Here is a 20695-nt window from a genome sequence, read left to right on the forward strand (position 1 = left end):
TGTCCTTGCAGCCAAGGAGTAGCAGGGAGCTGACTGCAGCACTGGAGCAAGAGAGGGGGGAACCTAGGCACCAGCCATCCTCAAAAACCTAAGCCTGTGTACAGTCAGGCAGCCTCAGCCACAGTGCTTTCAGAGAGATCTCTCTCTTCCCCAGAGTGCATATGCAGCCGTGCTTTCATTTAGCCTTCCCACCTTTCTTGTCGCTGCTTGCTTCTAGCAGTACCACACTGGCCAGCATCGTTCCTCAGAAGCTGACCACATGCGAGCGTAGCAGCTGCTGTCACCGAGCAAGGAGGGGAATTAATGACTCCTCGCTTGGCTGTTGTGAGCAGCAGTGTGTGAGCTCCAGTGGAACCATTGATTTCCCTTCCTGCTAGCTGGGGGCTGCTCTGTTCATGCTGCAGAAAGCTGCCTTTGCAAGAGGCGGTGAGAAGACAAGGCTCCCCAGAGCACAGAGCCTCAGCCAGCTTCTGCTTGCTGAGCTGGAAACCTGCCATTATTTTGGGGGTGGTTTGATGGAGAGCACTCTTCTCCCAGGCTGCTGCTGTGTGCCTGTGGCTCACAGGTTCCTGCTGCTGTGCTTGCAGGTACTAAACCTTTCAGGCATGATGTGCTGCGATGATTTGGTTCAATCAGCTCACAGCTGATCCATAACCCCTTGTGACCAGGTCTGAGCTCTGTCTAAATGGGTTTCATGCCAATGTGATGGAAAACACAAGGTTTCAGGTGCTTTTCCACAGTCAATAAGCATCTTTTATTTGCAGTTTCTGGTGGGATGGAGGAAGGAGCATGCCTCTGGCCAGACAGTTGAGGTATAACTGCCCCTGTTAGGTATTCTGCTGCTGGGGGCTGTCCTGTGTGCACCCCAGAAAGGCACCTGCCCAGCCCATGGCATACCTACTCTGGCGGCTCCAGGGCCTCCATGTTTTCCAGCTCCTCTTGGAGATAGTCAATGTACTGAATGATCTCTTTGACACGGTTGCGGTTTCTGTCAATCTCGTTTTGGAGAGCCTGAACAGATTCAAACCAAGCCCTGAATCCACAGCATTCTCAAGGTCACTGGCTGTAGCACGCAGGGGCCCAGCGAAAGGGAGGGTGTTCTTTCCTAGCAGTGTCCTTGCTGCTCAGACCCGACCTGGCACCCCCTGACCAGACCTGTCTGTGCCTCATCCTCACAAGAACAGGAGGATCCCTTACCTTCTCTGTCACAGAGGCCTGCCAGCGATGTACATTGCTGAGGATGTCACCCTCTCGGTTATCAATCTTCAACAGGTGGATGTCGTGGGATGCGTTCACTGCGTTGACAATGGTGTTTTTGTCCACAAAAAGCTAGGAGGTAATGTGACCAGATCAGGGGAGGGGGGAGGCGGGTGTGCAGCAAAGCAGCAGAGCTCAGAATTAGCAGTGCAGTAACTGCTCTGCCTGGGGGAAGAAAATAAGACCGCTGTGTTGTACTGACGGAGCCCTAGTCATTGGGATGAACCCAGTGCTTTATCATTTGGAAGTATGTGCCCAGGCCTCGCTACAGCTGTAAAGGAGTATTAACCCTTGTACAGATGGGGAAACTAAGGCAGCTCCCTTGCCCTCACCTGCCTGACAAGCTAGAGCAGAGAGCCAATGCCTGCTCCTGCGCGCTCTGCTGCCTCGCAGCACACGGCAGGCCCCTGTGGGCAGCTGTCGTTGAAGCAAGGCTGCATATGCTCCAGCATGCCTAGCCCAGCAGGTGCGGGAAGTGGAAAATCACACTTGGAAGGGTCTCTTGAACTGGTGGCACTGGCTGTAAATCTTCATTTTTGTAGAGCCCTAGCTTCTAATAGAGGCAGCGACTTCCCCCGTGGTTTTAAATAGAGGGTGGCTTCACTAAACCGTAATGACTCTCCTCCTGCAGCCAAGTGCAGCTGTTGAACAAATGAAGATTGCTTCTCCATGGAAATGGATGGCGGTGAGGCAAAATGGGTGCACAGCAGCAGTGCGTAACCACAGCCATCTGCACAGGCTATAAAGCAGGGAGCTCCCCCAGGGGGCTGAGGGGTCTGTTTTGTGTCTGTCAGCTTGTGATTACCCAGAGTAAGGGGGGGGGGAGGGGGGGGCTGGAATAATCTGGACAGAGCAAAAAGACAGTGAATGCAAAACTTAAGTCAATTAGCTACTAAATGAAAGAATAACGGAGGAAAAAAGGTCAACAATGTTGCTGACTGGAGCACTGCAATGATCTTTGTGCGTTTCGAAGAGCTCTTGGGATCTTTAATATCACAGCAAGACTAAAGCCTCAGTGGGTGAACCCATTTGAAAAGCCATGTCCTGCCTCCAGGACAGCTAAGAGGCTGGGAGAGCTCTGGGAAGGGGTTCTGAAATCACTGAAGCAAACAGAATCCCAGGGCAAGGGAGTCACAGCAGTGTTTGGATTCTCCAGGAGTGGGCAAGGCCTTACAAAACCAGCTGAGTGCAGCAAAGAAGATGCCTAAATGCCTGCTGGTTTGGGGCTGCCTGGAAGTGAGCCAGAGAATTGAGTTGTGCTGAAGGTAGGAGAGAGATTTACTCGGCACCTCTCCTGGGCTGCTGCCACCAGCTCTTGCAGAGCCCAGGGAAACCTGCAGTGCAGTCATGCTCTTTCCTAGTCAGCAAAGATGCCCAGCAGTGCTGTAGTTCAGCCAGGCAGCTGGGGCCATCTGGAAGGAAGTTAAGCTCTAGTTTAGACATAGCTCTAGCTATACTAAGCCTCCCTAAAAACCATCCCTTCTGAGAAGAGGCTGTGGCCTCCTTTTATTGCTCGCTCTCTTCCAGAGCTCCATTTTTTTTGTGTCCTCACCATTCGAACGTCATCTGGCAAATTCTTGTCAAGCTCGTTCTTGACGGATTTCTCCAGCATGTTGACTGAGATCTCTAGCAGCTTTTCATGATGACGGTTTTCCAGGTCTCGGCACTGGGCCATCGTACAGATGATTAAGGAAAAGGCTGACCACATTGTTCACTTTGAGATGAAACTTGACCTGCTATAATTAAATGCTGAGACTCAGAAAGAGCAACATACTGCATAAGAGAGGGCTGCTAACCCTAATGCGGGTTTGCAGAAAAGTGCTCTGTTGCCTTGCGTCCTCGTTGCAGGCAACACATCAGCAATAGAAAAGAAACTTAAAGAGGAATTGTAGGTATTTCATTGGCTACTATGTCAGGAACGCATACAGAAAACAGTCTAACCAGATTTTCCAAGAGTTGTCATGCCTGCCTGGAGAACAAAGGAAGTCTCAAAGGGTAAAACGTTGTCCAAGTGCTACAGATGTTCAGCAAGGGAGAATTTAATCAGAGCCTCTTATGCCTTCTAGAGACTCCCCAGAAAGAAGTTTGGCACCTGAAATTTCATCCCCCTGCTACTGTTGATCTGGGAAGCATATGGCACTTGTATAGTTTGGCTAAGAAAAATACAGAAGACCTCTGGGAAAAGCTGGGAAAAGGCCTTTTCTATTAATGAAAAAAAAATCCAATTCTATTCTGATGGCTCAATTCTGGATTTAGAAGTGCGGTATACGTACCTCACTTGGACATCCAGGCGAATATACTTTCAAAAGGATATATCCCCTGAACGTTTTCAGTGAATGTTGACACTAGCTCAGCAATGTTTCTTTCAAAATCCTTTATTAGTTCCTTAACAGAGGGAAAAAGAGGAAATGTTGTAATGAACACTTGCATCAACAGAGAAGAGAGTCTTGGAATAATCAAAAATCCATTATAACTTGGATTCACTGTTGTTATTAGTGAACGAGTATGAACTGCCTCAAGCACATGAGCTGTTTTGAAAGTGCTGCAGGAGTTTCTTTTCTGCATTGGTATGTGACAGACAGAAAATCAGAATCGATTTATTGGAAGGAAGTTGATTGAATGATACTTTCACCTGGCCTCTGGAGGAAGCCAGCTGATCACTTCTTACCCTCATATATAAAATGCACAGAGAATGCTGTATTTCTGCAAACTGCCATGCTGCAGTCTCCTTGCAGGTACAAGGAGCCTCTTGTCAGAAGCATAACCAACTCCCAGGCTTATTGCAGCTTTTGTTTTAGTCCTCAGATACTAAACCTGCTGCTACCTATTACCTCTCTCAGAAACGGCTGATGGAGAATCTTTTAGGTCTTGCACTTAACATCTCACTACAACAGTTCAAATACAGCCACCAGAACCTTGCACATCCAGAAGGGAACGCTTCTGATCTTTCCATCCGTGATCGTAAATACATTAGGACCAATTCAGATAACATTAAAAGGCACAGTCCTGATGTATTGAGGAATCCATTTGGAGCTCTTGCTCTCTGTCATGCACATTCACAAACTAGCAAGCAGGAGCCCTTAACAGATTACTAAAAAAAAAAAAAAAAAAAAAAAAGAGAGAGAGAGAGAGAGAGAGAAAGATGCCCATTTGCAGCCCTGCCCTAGTTTTTGAGGGAAAGTCTGGGAAGAAAAAAGGCAGCCATTATGCAAACAAATGCAGTAAGCTGAGCAGGAATGTGTGCTATGAATTGCTAAGATTACAAAGATCAGCTTCAAAGAATTACACCTCTAGAATCCCAAATGAATATCCTACACTATGCAGCAACTTTTGTACACAGACCTATGAAATGACTGAATGACCTCAAGTCCTTTTCTCTGAAGTCTAGGAAATCAACTAGGACAGATGTGAAGGAAATACTGTACTCAGCTCTGAGAAACAGAAGTCTGTTGCAATGTATCAGTGTCCAGGGCCTGACTCTCACACTGATGACCCTGAGCAGGGAAAGAATAAGGTGGAGAGAAAACATGAGCCTGCCTCGTAAAACTATATACTCTCCTAGTACCATGGGCTACTAAACAGAGGGGTGCAGCAACAAAAAAGGACACACCCCCCCACCACCACCGGCGTTCTAGATGTGAGTCTTAACAGGTATATGTCTGAACCTTACCTCCAGCTGGTCAACTGTCCGCATTTCCAAGGTCATGAGCGTTTCTGACAGCTGAAGTATGTCCTCATTGTACTCAGCTAGCTTAGACTCAGCGATATCGTAACTACTGACGTCCTGAATCTCATCCAGCGTCTAAACACAGAGATACATAAATTACTTATAGTTTGTGTTCAGCACTCCATTGCAATTTAATTAACTTGTTACACATGTGAGAAAAGTTCTGCTGCTGATTAGCTGAAACGAAATGTGATGATTCAGTAAGTCTCCAGATTTACATACTGGGTAGTCAAGTGTGCTGAGGTATGCTACAATGTTAACAATCCAATAGCAATGCAGTGAAATCAGTGAAAAACTCTTGCTCATGCTCCAGTCAGCAAATGACTTCTCCTCTCATGCTTCCAACTTTGGCTCCCCTTTTGACACATTGCGAGGGAAAAATATTAGATTCTTGACATTGCTGGCCATAAAAGAGAGATTAACAATTACTTCTCCGAAAGAAACGCAGGCCTAAATCTGGATCCCCTTGAAGTGAAGGAGAATCTGGATTGACTTCCATAGGGTCAGGATGTAGTATTCTGCATATGGAATACCTTTCACATCCTGACTTCCTGTTACAGCAAGGAAGTATTGCCCTTCATTTTTAAATATTGATGTCAGTTTTGTATCAGACAAGATTTATTATTTCTTGAATCCAAAAAATCCTCCTATGCTAAGCAATGTATTATTTTCAAGCATGCTTAAAATAAGTTAATAATCAAATGTTAATAGGAGAGAAAAAAAATGTTTTAAGATGTCTAATCCACTCTTCCTTAGAGGCAATGGAATGGGCTAAAAGAGAGAATTTTGACCGGAATCATTGCCAAGACTTGCTTCTAAGAAGAGACTAGATTACCCAAGCTTTACAGTGTTTAAAGGGGGGGGGGGGGGAGAGAGCAAAGTATTTTCCTTTCTAATTTAAAGAAGTTAGGGGGCCCGTGAAAAACTCCCAAGCAATTCAAGCCACACCTCTGGGATCAAAAACTTGAAAGTTCAAGGGCTGTAAAGCTTCTTTGCTCCTTAACTTTAGAGAGCAGAGCTATTTTACAAGCTAACCAAGCTTGCATGAAAGGATTACAGATAGACAAACACTAAGAACAGTTTACAAATGTCAGTCTGTTGGGACCTCTGCACTTTTTGAACTCCTCCATCACTTTTAAACAGCCAATCAGGAAATGCTGTTAAAAGACAAGTCTTCAGTTTTGACACCAAGCCCTCCATATTTATGTGAGAACTGTCACACTGACCAACGTGTCCTATTCTAGCAGCTCGATCCATAGCTGAGCCTGTAAGCCATCAAAGACAAACTGCCAACATCTGACCTCTGCTATGTTTTTGCTGTGAACATATTGGGAATTCAAGTGCAAGATAACAGAATATGCAAATCAGCCTTTATACTTTGCCTTCTAGTAAGGCTAGAAACTCGTTCCAATTAGGGTTAATACAGTCTATTTGCCAGCATGAGTCAGCAAGGTTCAAGGACCCAGGAAGAGAATGACTCAGCAGGCTGCCAGCTTGTGACAAGGCACCTAAATAAAAGTGACCTGGTTTTCAAAGAGAGTGAGCGCTCGTGACTCTGCCTGCCGGCAGTTGTCAGGGCCTCGTTCTGCTCAGCTGACAGTTTTACCAGGCTTTAGCCTCCCTTATTTTTCTGTGGAAACAACATAACGATCCATCTATTATACATGGTTAGAAAGGGATCCAGCTAGAAGCTACGCCTTTAACAGTCACAATGGATGACTGTAGTTGAGTCCCAGTAGAATGAAAAAGGATAGTCTGCTTAAAAAAAAGAGACTAGAAATACAATAAGTTTACCTATTTTTTCTGTTAAAATTCTTTGAGCTGTTGCTGTTGACAAAACAATTTGAAGGAAAACAACTTGCAAACAAACTGAACACTGCAATTTCCTTGGTTTTCTTCCCCCTTTTTCAGTGAAGGAAGAACTCTTGGAGGCCTCAGACAAAAAGAAGGGGAGTGGCATTAAAACCAAAGAATAGATTTTTTTTTTTTTCTTAAATCGATTTCATAAAAAATTTCAAAAGTAAAAGAAACAGTGAGCATTTTCATTTTCTTGAAGACCAGTAAGTTTTCCAGAGGACAGAAAAATGTCAATGAAAAGATATTTGACCACTTTTTTTTCTGTGCACCTTGAAAAACTGCTATCTTTGTGGACAATGTGATAATGCCATGACACGTTAATTCTGTCCTATGCTGAATTAGCCATATAGATAAAGGCTGTCAGCGTTAGCTGGTTGTCGTTCGGCTAAAGGGTTGAAAACTCCATCTACTGATATAACTTTAAATCCCCAATTCCTTTCCTATGTGAACTACTAAAGCACTTTTAACATTATGTTGGTTACTGAAATCATATTAGCTAACATAACATAATTGCTTAGTATAGGTCTATATTGTAAGAAACATGTAAATGGATAAGGAACCAAGTGCCAGTTCCTATTACAGCAGTGTAAATCCAGAATCATTTTCCTAATTTTAATGAAGTTATGCCAGTGGTCAGCAAAACTAAAATCTGACATGCGATGTAGAGAAATCACATCTCAAACTAAGTTTAGCAAAATTACCGTTCTGTTCCGATTTTCAAACTCCAGGATTATTTTTCTGCCTTGCTCTTGGTTGGCTGTTAATGCTTCATCAAGGCTCTCATAGAAATCGGAGACTTCAGCTTCTCGTTTTTCATACTGTTTCAGACCATAGTTAAACAGATTTTCACAAACTGAGACAAACTCCTTCCTGTACGTGACACCAGAGTCAAGGTATTTTGTTTGTTCAGTGGAGCAACATTCCTCTAGCTCTGCAAATTGGAGTGGTACAAGTTACTGTTATGTAAACTCTGCGGTTCTTGCCTGGAGCAGGGTGCCAAGTGTTCTTCTGTCCAGCAGGACCGGGTCACCCATTCGCATTTTATGCGTAGGCTTTTTCTGTCTTAAGGGCAGGAGAAAGCTGTGGGAGCTCGAAGGGAAAAAGACCTTGAGAAAAATGGAAACGTGTATATTTCTCTGACTCTTTTCTGACACAGCATACAGAATGAAGCATACAACGCTATCTGTCTTTACAACTGTGAATACAGTGTCTGTGTAGTTAATAAATACAGCTCTGGAGCCTACAGCCAGGGTACAGAATAAACTACTGGCTTGGTAGCATCACAAAAATAACATCAATTTTTCTTCTGCTATTATCTTGGCAATGGAATTGTTTCTAGAGTCTATTGTAGTTAAGCTGTGATGCATTTTTCCCCAACAGCGTAATGCAATTTTAAGGAAGGTCAAGTTACTGGCCTTGACAATACTCTATTAATCTGAATGAGAAAAGAAAAAACAAAAGTGTCTGCTTTCTGATCCCTCGTGTAGGAGCAACGATCAGAAAAAAAGCGCTGGCCTGAAAACTTCATGTTGCCAGCTCTGGCAGGTTGTGAGATATGTGACTCGTATCGTTCCGATTAGTCCGTTCCTATCTCCTACCACTTCAATTTCAGCATGATTTTAGCAACTGTGCTCTTGCAATCTAACCGACAAGAGATTTATCGCATAGCTCATTTTAAAGTTTAAAGGATTCCACACTTAAAGAAAGTACAAAGCCTTTTCCCTGAAAGGTCAGAAAAGAAGGCTACTAAAATTATGTCTGCTTCAAGTGAAGAAAAAGGAATATGGTAATTACAATGGTGAGAATTTAAAACGCTGGTACCTCGTGATTTGTTGGTGATAGAAGTGAGTGGTTATACAAATGGGATGTTTCAAGCTGGGTCGGCCAGCTTGCCAACGGTATAAACCATTTGTTTGTAGCCCTCATATTTAAGGCCTGATATCTCATGAAAACTGTCAGTGGTCTCACAGTTTTGCAGTGTTTTTTGGAACCATTCCAAAACTGAACACAGAAATTTCTGTCTCAGATCTTAGATCAATGTAGCTTTCAGTCCTGGACAAAAGCAACAGATGAAGAGCCCCTGTTGATGCACCTCCTTCTTAGCTCAAGTCATTAGGTTTTAGCTCTAGGTCTTCTAAACCCAGGAAGGATATGCCTGCAGCAGGTCACCCACTCCAGGGAGGTAAGCCAGTTTGGCAGCTTCCGCATCCTCTTCATACATACTCTCAAAGAGGAAGGATCCATTCAGGTACTCGACAAAGGCTGTCTTTGAAAAGAATCAAAAACAACGCAAGTAAAATAAAGAGTACCAACCTGCTGCCAATCCTTAGGATGTATCTATACTAGAAGCACTTTACTAGCATAGGAACACTGGTGCAACGTACAAGTAAAGCTCTTCCATGCGGTCACAGTTACCTCAACACAATGTTTATCCCCAATCACGAAAGCACCCTGCACTTTCAGTGGAAAACATCTTAGTTCACATGTGGCTTTGCTGCTATAACTGTCTAGCCTAAGGAGAGACAATACCATTTAATCTAATATAAAACATTATCACATACAACTACACACTGCCACGCTTGTTAAGCCTTTCAGATAAGGAGTCAGTGGACTTTGGGGAGGGTCAGAGGGAAGAGCTGCAGGTCTCCTTCCTGCCTCCTCTTCCTGCACTTCAGCCAGTCTGATCTTCTGGAGGCCTAGGACACAGATCCAGACCACAACTGGTCTTGTTTTCAGTTCACAGGACTACGGTGATCTCTGAAAGCCCTGAAGAGTTTACCATAAAACTAATAAAAAGCATTAAGTTAGTGTGAAGGAGAAAACAAGTCACTGCACCATGAAAATACTAACAGTTCCCTCAGACCTGTAATTTTCTTCATCTAATGTCAGGCTGATAAGAACCTCAAGAATGCTTTACTATTTAGCTTCTCAGTGTTTATATGGGTAATGTCACTGTTCAGCCAAAAGAGTTATGTTCCTCCATGTCATGTATTTTCTACAGCAGTTCCTGATTTCATTCAAAAGATGAGATTAAGAGATTAATCCTAGTCTCAGTTTTAGCATAGTCAATGTTAACCCCTAATTAAATCTTCAAGCAGGTTAAAAGAGAAGTCAATATCTGTTGCACTTCTTTCCCCTGGGACAACCAGCCAAGGAAAACATACCTTGTGGTACTCCAGTTCATTCTGCTTTGCCTGCTTTTCCTCCAGCTGAGCCAGAGCCTGGGCCTCCACCTGTTTCAGTGGTTCAGTAGAATACTGGTACTTTAAAACTGCAGCTTCTCGCTGAGAAATATAAAGAAAGAAAATATTCTGATTAGGTTATCCAGCACTGCCAAATAAATCTAGGCACAAGCAGTCAGTCTTTCTGTAACATGCATCTGAATGACATCCACATCCCCACTCTTTTCTGTGCTTTATATTAAACTGCCTATGACGTTTCTAATCCGTTCCTCATCCCGCTTTCTGTTAGCGTATTACTCGGCCTCTGCATTCAATGCATCTGAGCTGATTTGGACTCAAGAAACTTTCCTCTCTCGATTTCCCAATTTTTTTTCTCTTTTTTTAAGCAAGAGGCCCTGTTTTGACTTTTAGAATTTGAGCTCTGATTTGATCAGCTAGTGGGTTTAATACATTTACTAGGGAGGAGATGGATCTTTTGAGGAGTGGATGGCAAGGTAGCAGCAGGGGCAAGAACCTAATTAGTTTTAAACTCAAGCTTGACAAATTTAAGTACGCGACTCTATGACATATTGTCTGCATGAGCAGGGACTGGACTCAATGACCTGAAGAGCCCTTCCAGTCCTCTGATAAGAGTAATATATATTCCAAATACAGCTCCTGTTCTGTGCTAAGTAAATTTCAAATTAATCATGATCTTTGGTTATTAAAATTTTTTTCTGTGTTCCTTTGAGCCTTGGGACCAAAAAGCAGTCACATAGGCAACCACAGCTGACGGACTGTTCTGTTCTAAAGAATCAGGAATGGGAAGCCCATTTGGATGGCACCTGGTTGCCTGGATAACCTGTCAGTCAGCTACTGAAACGAGCAGGACCACCAAGCTTGTTTTTCTGGATTCGTGTCTCAAGATTTATCTCCTCTGAGATTCCCTGTTCTCTAAGAAGTCTTGCACTCACACTGCAGCCTCTCTATAGCAACATTAACAAGGCCTCTCCCCCACACTCAGGCACCGATTTTCACAAAACCTGTGAGAACATAATACGTTTGACACCTCTGCCTCTGTCAGATTTGATATAATTTGGCCCACAGGTTCAGAGCTGTTAGGCAAACACAGAACACACACTGCATGATTCCAAAAGCCTAATTTCTTCAGGGAACCAGACTGAAACGCTAGGATATTGCGGGCATAGCAACAAAGCAAAATGCTCTATGTGGTGCTGGTACCCAGTTTCACATGAAGAGAACGCAGAAATACTTACCATAGTGTCACTCACAAGCTTGAAGTCCAAGTATACCAGCTCTGGAAGGTGAGCGACTGTAAACGGTGCATACTGCTCATTGTCACAGAGAGGGTTCCCCATGAGATTCAGTGTGCGTAAGTTTTTAAACCTCCTGAGATAGATCACCTATGCCAAGAGGAAAGAGGTGCTGTACTTCGCAGCGTTGTGGAAATACACAGCTTTGAAATTTGTTGCACTTATCAGAACTATGCTGCAATACGTATCCTGCTCAACTACCAAGCATAGGTGACATTAAATTACGAGTTTCTAATGGTTTTATTTGGGAAAGGAAATGCTTATAATTCATATCATGGATATATAAATGATGGGTCTGGAGAGAAGGCCTTTAGCTGGGTGGTGGACAAGTCAGGGATCATAGATTAGTAAACTGCTCTCAGAGAGCCCCAAATAAATCCTAGCCTCCGTTCCTTCCTTTTCTGATAGCTACTTATTCCTTTTCCAGCTCTCATGGAAACTGATAGGAATTTTGCTATGGATGGCAACAGCAACAAAGCCAGGTCGCCCATGAGTGAATAATCTAAAAGAGAAATAGCTGAAGTAAGCACTTCATACCTGGATAGCTTACCAAAACCATAACTCAGTCTACAGAGGAAGTGAAATCCTAAGGAGAATTTTCTCCTCTAAGGAGGGCTCAGATGTAGTGGCAAATGTCAGTTTAATAATATTTGATATGGGACACTTGGAAAGCCAGAGGCACTCACGTCTTCTAAAGTGGCCAGGTTATTCTTTCCTATTGAAAAAATCTGTAGGTCTTGTAACGTGTCCATGTGCTCAATTTTAGATATTCTGTTATTGTAGAGGCTCAGGTCCTGCAGTTTAACAAGGGTATCCAGGCCCTCAATGACTTCAATATTATTGAAGGACAAATCTGTGGAAGAGTTTAGAAAGCAAGAGTTTTACAAGCACCAAGTCAAGTTAGCTGTAGTAGAACACCCCGACTCAGACCCTGCATTTAGCCTGACTCTTGATTTTAGAATTTATATGGAGTATCTTCCTCAGGGTTGCTCAGTGTCCCACAGAAAAGGCTCAGCATAAAATCATCATTCTTTGGGTCAGGAAGCAATAAGGGAATCTCCTGCTTATGACTGTCCATGCAACTTGTAACTTAGAGGAATTGTTGCAGTCAGTCTATGCGAGGACTACACGCACAACCTGAAAGTGATTTCTACCTTAGCGGGAAACCCAAAATACAAGAAAAGAGGTAAGGAAATGCCCCTAAAGAGGGTTTTCTGTGACCAATTTGACCCCACTTGCCTTGTTTCTTGCCAACTCTTGCCTGCCACACCAATGACCCCCAATATAGCAATTCCCATAGGGCCAGCATATGCCAGTTCCATGCTCATTAACTGCCCTGTTGTCAATGGAGATGCACAAGAGCATACGTTCACTATAGCTATTTCACTTTTTTATAGTCCCTCATCTTATTCTGCCTGAAAAATCTATCCTAACACTTCAATTCATCATGACTGAGGGCAATATTTACCCTCAGGCCAATACCGAGTGCTTTGGGAACCCAAAGAGGGCTGATGAGGTTACCAGCTGTCTGCATCATCCCAGTGCACAGACGGCTGAGACACTCATGCAGCTGGTGCTGAACCACCAGAACCTCTAGGCAAACTGAAACTCACGAGCGTGCTTCAAAACGCTCTGCTCCCACTGCAGCGATGAGCTGTTGATTCACAAGTGCATTAGTCATCTGTGCAGCGGGACGGGGCAGACAACTGGGGGGAAGGACATTTCAAGATGTGCTTAGGAACCAAAGCCCTACATGCTGTTTGCACTGGTGACTTAAGATATATTTACACTGCAACCCAGTAATGTGGCTGCAGTTCACAGAGAATGCTTTAAGCTGTGAATCTGTAGCGGCCAGGCCACAGGCCTGCACCACTGTATGACACTGCTATTAGTACCCCAATGTATTAGTTGAAAGAAGTCACATAAGACTACAAAGATGGTCGCTTCTTGAAACAGCAACAAAGAGGAGCCCTCAAGTGTGCAAGGGTAAAGGCACCGTTGCCTTTCTGCGGGTTCTAGGCTCTGAAGTGCCTGTATTACCTCTGAAAACAGAATACAGGCTTCTGAATCACAGAGGTGTTTTCGTAAGTATTTCTGAAAGTTACCGCTGTACAAACCCTGGAAACAACTATGAATTCTTAGCTTGCTGTTCCTGCCACACCAAATACATTAAAGCCATTTTTTTTAAATAACATTCATGCCTTTTGACATTTGACAATCAAATCAGGAAACACGCAGACAGCTGACAGCCATCCCTGGGAAAGCTCCCATCAGTTGTATTTGAGAAGGAATGTGACATCCTGGTTTAACTGCAGGTTACTTTGCACCTGTGAAGGCATCCAACCTCACATGCCTGTATCTCACCAAGCCATAGAAGGTGAACCAGACTCTCTAGAGCTTCTATCTTCTCAATGATGTTGTTGTCCAGCTGCAATTTAGTCAGATTCTCAAACTGCCACAGATTATCAATCTGCAGAATATCTAAAGCCACAGGAAAAACAAAACAAAACAAATCTGCTTTTTATGCGAGGCAGGTTTCAGTTTAGCGCACACACTTTCTTACACCAGCAAAATAGGTCAGTCTTGCCTCCAAAATGATTTTCAGCAGGCTACAATAGCGTGTGATGACTGCCCTGGCGAGAGCTGAGAGGTCCACTGGCTGGATGAGGATTTCAGCGCAGCAGCCAGGTTAACCTCAGTGTCCTGCACCAGCACACACTGCTAATCAGTGATGCCAATGAGTCACTAAGGCGGTGCTGACTACAGCACTGCAGTCAAGAGCGGCTTTATGAATCTACTACCAGGAGGCCTTGACATTCATTTTGCTTTCCAGCTCCAAGAGCGAGGTTTGGGATGAACCTCTGCTTTCCTCTGCATTTGCAGGCTCCTGGCAGCCAGCTACTGCTTTTGTAAGTTACTCTCCTGCCCCTGAAATTCTCATTACAGGAGAGCAGGTCGGGGACTACTGTTTCTGTGAAGGCTGCAGTTCAGAGCTGATCAATATCACTGCATTTAGCTTTCTCCAGAAACTCCATCACAAGGGCAGGCTGTTAGGCATTACAGGAAAACACTAGAACCAAGGTGACAAAATATGAAACATTCTCACCCCAATTCTCTTTATGCCAATGAATTCCCTGAAGATTTTGTTAGGTGCTATTGTTTAGCGAGTGCAATGTAAAGCAAGGAACTGCATGCATTAAATACTCACGCAGTGCCATGTTCTGATTTGCACACAAATGTATGCAGAATCAAGTAACAGGAAGTGCGTGTATCCTCTGAGTTTCTTAGTACACATTTTACTGGAGCACACAATGAATAAGCAAAAGCAGATTTTGTCCATGAAATTACGTACCCCGAAAATACTCAAATAGTGAGCCAGATGTTCTTCTTTTTCTTTTTTCTTTTTTTTTTTGTTTTTTGAATGCAAGTTTATGTCTGGTTTGACAGTAAAAGGCAAGGTGGCCTAATGCTATGGGTGGCCAGGGGAGGCCACTGAATTGAACTGTCATCGCCATAAGCTACCAAATAGCCCTCACGTAATAGCCAGCGATGGTCACTAACAGCTTGGCCAGCATTTGATTTGTCCACATATAAAAGGGCCCAACAGGCCTATGGCCTGTAGGTGTCACCACAATATAAATGTTAAATAAGAACGGCAGTGACAATAATAGCACAAAGTTAAGCAGCTTTAAAGTTATCAATCAGCAAAGCCCCCCAGCTCTCTCTACTGAAACTACTTCATACAAGTATGACTAAAAATGTAAGTCCAGTCCCTTACTATTCATATACCAAATCCAAGCTAATCATGATTACATAATTGCCAGTTAGCCACTCAATGCTTAATTCTTCTACCCTCTAATAAATAAACATATAATATATATATTCTGATACTCACTTCTAAAACTGAACTGTAGCTCTGTGACGTCTTTAAAACTAATACCTTCCCTTTTGGCAAGCTGCCCTGCCTCATCTTGACTTTGCTCTTCCACAGCTTTCTGAACCATTTCTTCGCTGATCACATTTGGCTCAATGATATTGTATAATTGACTCATTTTTAGATGATAAGCGCCTTAAAAGAAAAAATAAATAAATAAAGCCACTGCCTGGCTACCATTTCCAAAATTTATTGAAATGGCATAACAGTTCCAAAGATAACAAAAACATAGCTGGGTATTGAGAGGATTTAATACCTCACGGATGATATCAAAGAGGTATTTTACTTTTACCACAAAGTCACTGATGCTACGCTGAGCACAACCGTACAGGCAGGCAACTTTAGCAGGTTACAACAGGCAAACTTCACACCATATTTGAGAGTTTTCCATAAAGAATGTAAATATTTGGCCAGATAAACAGAACAGCTAAAGGAGGCCCTGTGCCCTATAAACAACGAGTGTTTTGTACGGAAGGATCCTTCACATGGCAGTCACTTGTTGCTGAAATCCATCTTTATGGAAATGGCCTATTCAAGGCTCTGTATACCACATAAATCTAGTTTTGAAAGGCAAGTTTACCATTATAGGAAGGTTTGATTTATAGAGTAAGAGACCATATGTTAGTAACAGCAGTTTGCTAAATTTTAAACACTGATTTCATAATGAAAATAAAAACAAATTTGGGGAAGGAGGAAAACTTATAAACAATAGCAATGATTCGCTAAAGCAAACACTGAATAGAGATCCACAGTAAGGGTCATCTGACCGAGGCAGTGTATTTCAGTCAATATATAGCATTGAACACTTATACGTTCACTCTGACAACTGATTTAGGAAATCCACAATTCCTAACTCTCTGCCCTTGCTTTGTTATTTAAATATACCTAACGTTTCCCTGGAGGCAATGAGGCTGCTTGTCTTTCTGGAACTGCGCACAGACTCAGTATGAAGGACCTGAATCTTCAAACCTTCACTTCATGGAAAAAGTTTGGCTGATTTCTCTGCATAGGAGCACAGGAATGAGAAATGCTTGAATTTAGATAATTCCATCCTAACCATGCTTTTAAGTAACAAACCAACTCTCTATATGACCATGTTCAACACAGCCCAAGGAATAGCAGCACATCATGGATTCATTCATCTGTGACCTGCTGGACTTTCCACTGCCTTTTCCTTGCATTTGTCTGTCATCTCTTTAGCTAATGTTAGTGCCACAGATCTAACCAAACCGTCAAGGTCTGCAGCCTGCTGACACTCTGCAGGAGCAATCTGGGCACTGCGGAAATGAGAGCAGTGGATGCATCACCCAGACAAGGTGCTGCTGCTCACCATCGGCACAAGCCCAGGCCTGGGAAGCAACTCCGCATCCCCCAACACCCCCAGGCGCTGCAGGGCCCAGGACGGTGCCTCTCACCCTCCCTATCCAGGTGACACTAACCCAGGCGGGCTCCCCTCCTTCCCCCTGAGAAGGGGGCTGCTGGCCGCTGTGGCTGCCTGCAGGGACCAGAGACCCCAGGCCCCTTGGCCTCCCCAGGCCCCATCCCAAGCCGTCCTGGGGCCTCAGCCCCACGGCTGCCCGGCCTCCAGGCCCCGGTCCTCCAAGCCCCCGGCCCCCCGACCTCTGCGGCGCCCCAGGCCCCCGGCCTGGCCCCCTCCACCGCCCCGCTCCCACCTGCGCCTCAGCCCCAGGCCTCCAAGCCGACTGCTACGGAAGCCCAGGCCCGTTGCTAAGCAAGGCCACGTGACAAGCTGAGCCGCCAATGGTCAGGGAGTGGGTGGGAAGGCTGTCTAGCAATCAGAGCGCGAGAAAACGGTGTCAGCCAATCAGAGCGGGCACCGTGCCCTTGGGGCGGGAGGAAGCACTTGTGATTGACGTGGAACTTGCCCAATAGTCTTAGAGAACGGTTTGGCAGTTGCCCAATGGTGAATGCCTATAGCGATATCCCTGCTGTCGATCAACTGGAGGGCGTGGATTACCGACGGGGCGGGTCCTTCACTTGACAGTGATGGACACGCTCTTTAACCTGTGAGACCACGGGGAGTGCAGTCTCGGCCCAATCGGATGCAAGGAGGCGGGCCTCGCCTGGCAGGGTATGCTGCGGTTGGTGGGGGCGGGTGCCAGTCAGGGCGGGGTGGGGGAGGGGGGGCCGCCGGGCCGCTGTTTGTTGTCATCCCAAGATGGAGTTTCTGCTGGGGAACCCGTTCAGCACCCCGGTGGGGCAGAGCCTCGGTAAGGCCGGCTGGAGGCCGCTGGGAGCTCGGGGCGGGGGAAGTTGGAGGAGGCTCTGAGGGTTACTGGGGACACTGGGGGTGGTGAGGGCCTGTGGGGGTTTTGGGGGATTGCTGCAGGGAGGGGGGCTTGAGGTAATGGGGATCTCCGGGCGTTGATGGGGGTCTCTGGAGGCGATGGGGCCTTCTGTGGGGGTTAATGGGGGTCTCTGGAGGCAGTAGGGGAACTAAGGGGATTAATAGGGGGCTCTGAAGGCAGTGGAGGGCCTCTGGACATTAATCGGGGTCTCTGAGGGCAGTGGGAGGATCTGTGGGGGTTAATGGGAGACTCTGGAGGCAGAAGGACAACTGTGGCATCAACAGGGGACTCTGGAGCTAATGGGGGATCTGCAGGAGTTAATGGGGATCTCTGGAGGCAGTGAGAGGCCTGTGGGTGTTAATAGGGGGCTGTGGAGTAGTGGGAGGTTTCTGGAGGTAGGGCGGATCTCTGGGGATTGGTGAGGTCTGTGGAGGTAGTGCAGGGTTTCTGGAGGTAGGGCGGATCTCTGGGGATTGGTGGGGTCTGTGGAGGTAGTGCAGGGTTTCTGGAGGTAGGGTGGATCTCTGGGGATTGGTGGGGTCTGTGGAGGTAATGGGGAGCTATCAGGATGTGTGGGTGCTCTAGGGCTTCTTGAGGGGCTCTGAGGACTCAGTGTTTATCTCTGGGGGTTAGTGGAGGGCTCTGTGGGTGACAGAGGGTTCAGGGGTTAGCAGTTTTGGGGTTAGGCCAGGGTTCTGGGCTTCTGGTTGCTATGAGGAAGGAGCTACTCCACTTCAAGACAGTTGATGGATGAAGGAAAGTTGTGTGCTTCCTCCAGCTCCCTTCCCTGCATGTGAGCGCCTTGTTACAGAATTGTTATGTTCTTCAGCCTCAGCCGTCCTGTTCCCAAAGTGTTGAAACCTCTAAGGACCTGTGCATATGTAGGGAAGGTGACGAGGTTTAGAGGTATAAGCACCTGCTCAGTCTTCAGCCCAGAGCTTGAATTGTTGTTTTGCTAATGATCTGTTAACATTAGGCAGATTGTTTTGAGTATATTGTCACTGTAAAATTAGCCAAGCCCTTACGGGGTTGCTATGTCTACTCCTTCCCTCCTACACATACGTTCATTCTCATCTGTGGCAAGTCTGGTTTTGATCTGGGCTGTCACAGCTGGGACCATGGGAGAAAGCCCAGACTCTGCTTTTGCAGAGGTTAATAAGTTGCCCACAGCTGCATGAGCTGTCATTCCCTCCCGCTTTCTGCTTTTAGGCCCCAAAGAAATACAAGATCTCCCACTTTTCGGTGGGAAAGAACAATAGTCTGGCTCAGGTTCCTGCAGCACAGAAGCCTTGGCATACACTCCCAGAAGCCAAAGCGATGTTCAGTTGAATGCTATTGTACCAGTATCCCTCTCCAGTGAGACCATGCTCTTAATTTCTTTGTGTCTTGATTTGTTTCTTAAGGGACAGTAATCCTAATGCCTTATTTAAGGGTTATAGATAGCATAATCTATAGCTATGTGAAGTATAATCTATAGCTGTTCTACATTAATTTATGGATTGACGGAAGACTTGTGTCAGTGGCAAATAAAGTGGAAAAATTTTGCAGAGTATCTGGTCATGACCTCACAACCCCAAAGATGTTTTATAGTAGTCTCACCCACACATGCAGAGATGCCCCATTGTAGAACTAAAAGGCTCTTAAATGGTTAAATCTCACACTGTGCTTTGAAGATGGCTGGACTCTTGCTTTGTCAGGCTATACAGAGCATATGTATATCTTGCTGTTTTTCTTTAGCCATCTGGGGTGTTTATTTCTTTTGGTTAGGGAGAGAAGTGCTGAGAATTTGAGGATAATAACAAGAACTGTGAAAGTTAAATATGATTTTAAAGTGAATTTGCTTTGTTGTGTTTGGCCATCTGATAACATCTGCCAGGACAGCTGTCTGCTTTGCTGCTTGGACAAGGCATCTACAATAAGCATTGTTAGGGAAGGCAATAATTTCTAATCTATTTAATGTCAGATTCCTTTAGCATCAGTAAGTAATTTAAAGGGGCCTCTTTAAGACATAATTATTGGGTTTTTTAACAATAAAATCTGCTTTTCTAGCTTTCTGCCTTTCTAACTGGGGAGTTTAAAAATTTGCATAGCTCTTATATCCCCTTGTTCTCTTTGAACGAGCAATAGCTGCCAACTTAAAGACTTCTAACACAAAGTTCTGAGGGAGCTATCTTCATCAGATACGGTTAGGTGTGTATGAGGGGTTTATAAAGCGACTTCCCATAATGCAAAATTTGTTTGTGCGTCGGGAGGGGAAGAGATAGCTGCAGATTTTATTTTGGAAGAGAAATTTTACTGCTTCTTATATCACTGCCAGTTATGCCTTTCTGAGACAACAGTAAAACAAAAGCATGCCTTGTTCTCAGGCAGCACTATTTGCTCTGTGTTTCCACAGTTTTTTTTTTTTTTCATTGAGCTTGTGGGATATAATTTTCACTTATGTTTCTCTTCATTCTTTAAAAGGAACTGAATAATTTCATATTTCTGTTTAAACATATTGTGTTGAACACAGTTGTGATGTTTTCAAGCAAGGCCTAACACTCACCATAAGGGAGAAGTGAAAATTATGTAGGTCCATCAGCACACCAAGAATGCATGTTCTCTGCCAGGAAGTAGCAGTGGTTCACATAAAGATTTAATTAGGGCTAGACAATGTCTTCAGATAAATGCCAGGTCTGACAGAACAAAGATATCGGAAAAGGTTTTGGGAGAGCTGAGGGTGTTAATACAAGGGATTTTCTCTTTTCCCCCTTCTCTTCATCTGGATAATGTCTGAAGCTAGGCAGGCTTTTTATGTTAACTCTTTTGCTTAATGTGGGAAAGTAATGCTAGGATGAGCTCAGAGGATTTGTAATGGAGATGGATAGAGTCTCTTGCATCTAAAGTGCCAATTTAATGGGAGCAGGGTTCCTCATATGCGAAAGCTACCTGATTTTTGGCAAGTGGCTTGTTTGGTAGTCTTTGTTTAGTTTCCAGTGGTCACATAAGAGAAAATATAAAACTTCACCATTGCTACTAATTACAAACCTCCCTTAATTTGTTTTTAATACTTTGATTGACCTGTGGACGCTGAACTGTCTTTTCTTCTCTATAAATGTTGTCTCCAGAGTTGAGTG

The 20695-nt window shown here is 44.5% G+C and overlaps 2 protein-coding genes across 9 annotated transcripts in view; one reads left to right on the forward strand and one right to left on the reverse strand.

The window, feature by feature from the left end:
- Positions 1-510: 510 nt before the first annotated feature.
- Positions 511-17014, reverse strand: DRC3 (dynein regulatory complex subunit 3). Of its 4 annotated transcripts, none has more exons than XM_068908386.1 (14): positions 16944-17001; positions 16156-16272; positions 15232-15405; positions 13701-13850; positions 12023-12189; positions 11280-11426; positions 10006-10125; positions 8995-9107; positions 7543-7717; positions 4928-5059; positions 3572-3642; positions 2810-2933; positions 1198-1329; positions 511-1011 (listed from the first exon to the last, which is right to left on the reverse strand). In XM_068908386.1, exons 3-14 carry the CDS (start codon positions 15386-15388, stop codon positions 898-900), a joined length of 1602 nt encoding a protein of 533 aa, XP_068764487.1. In that variant the 5' UTR covers positions 15389-15405; positions 16156-16272; positions 16944-17001; the 3' UTR covers positions 511-897. The 4 variants fall into 4 exon arrangements, with proteins under 4 accessions (XP_068764487.1, XP_068764489.1, XP_068764490.1 ...); XM_068908389.1 differs by having other exon boundaries at positions 513-1011; positions 13701-13817; positions 16944-17014; XM_068908388.1 differs by lacking the exons at positions 15232-15405; positions 16156-16272; positions 16944-17001 and adding an exon at positions 14689-15216 and having other exon boundaries at positions 13701-13817.
- Positions 17015-17401: 387 nt separating this feature from the next.
- The window catches only part of TOM1L2 (target of myb1 like 2 membrane trafficking protein), a 58927-nt gene continuing 55633 nt past the window's right edge, over positions 17402-20695 (forward strand). For 3 of the 5 annotated variants that reach the window (XM_068907789.1, XM_068907790.1, XM_068907791.1), the window contains exon 1: positions 17402-17501. In XM_068907789.1, the coding sequence (XP_068763890.1) occupies positions 17450-17501 (52 nt within the window). In that variant the 5' untranslated portion in view covers positions 17402-17449. The remainder of the gene's footprint in view (positions 17502-20695) is intronic. The other 2 variants (XM_068907792.1, XM_068907793.1) reach the window with 1 other exon arrangement.

The sequence above is a fragment of the Struthio camelus genome, chromosome 15, assembly GCF_040807025.1.
Source record: "Struthio camelus isolate bStrCam1 chromosome 15, bStrCam1.hap1, whole genome shotgun sequence".
NCBI classification, from domain to species: domain Eukaryota; kingdom Metazoa; phylum Chordata; class Aves; order Struthioniformes; family Struthionidae; genus Struthio; species Struthio camelus.

Coding starts and splice junctions, on each gene's coding strand:
- DRC3 (XM_068908386.1), bottom strand. CDS start 15,388: ATGAGTCAATTATACAATATCATTGAGCCAAATGTGATCAGCGAAGAA. Junction 12,190..13,700: donor GGTTCACCTTCTATGGCTTG/GTGAGATACAGG, acceptor ACTCTTCCACAG/ATTTGTCCTTCAATAATATT. Junction 1,330..2,809: donor TGCCAGATGACGTTCGAATG/GTGAGGACACAA, acceptor ATTACCTCCTAG/CTTTTTGTGGACAAAAACAC.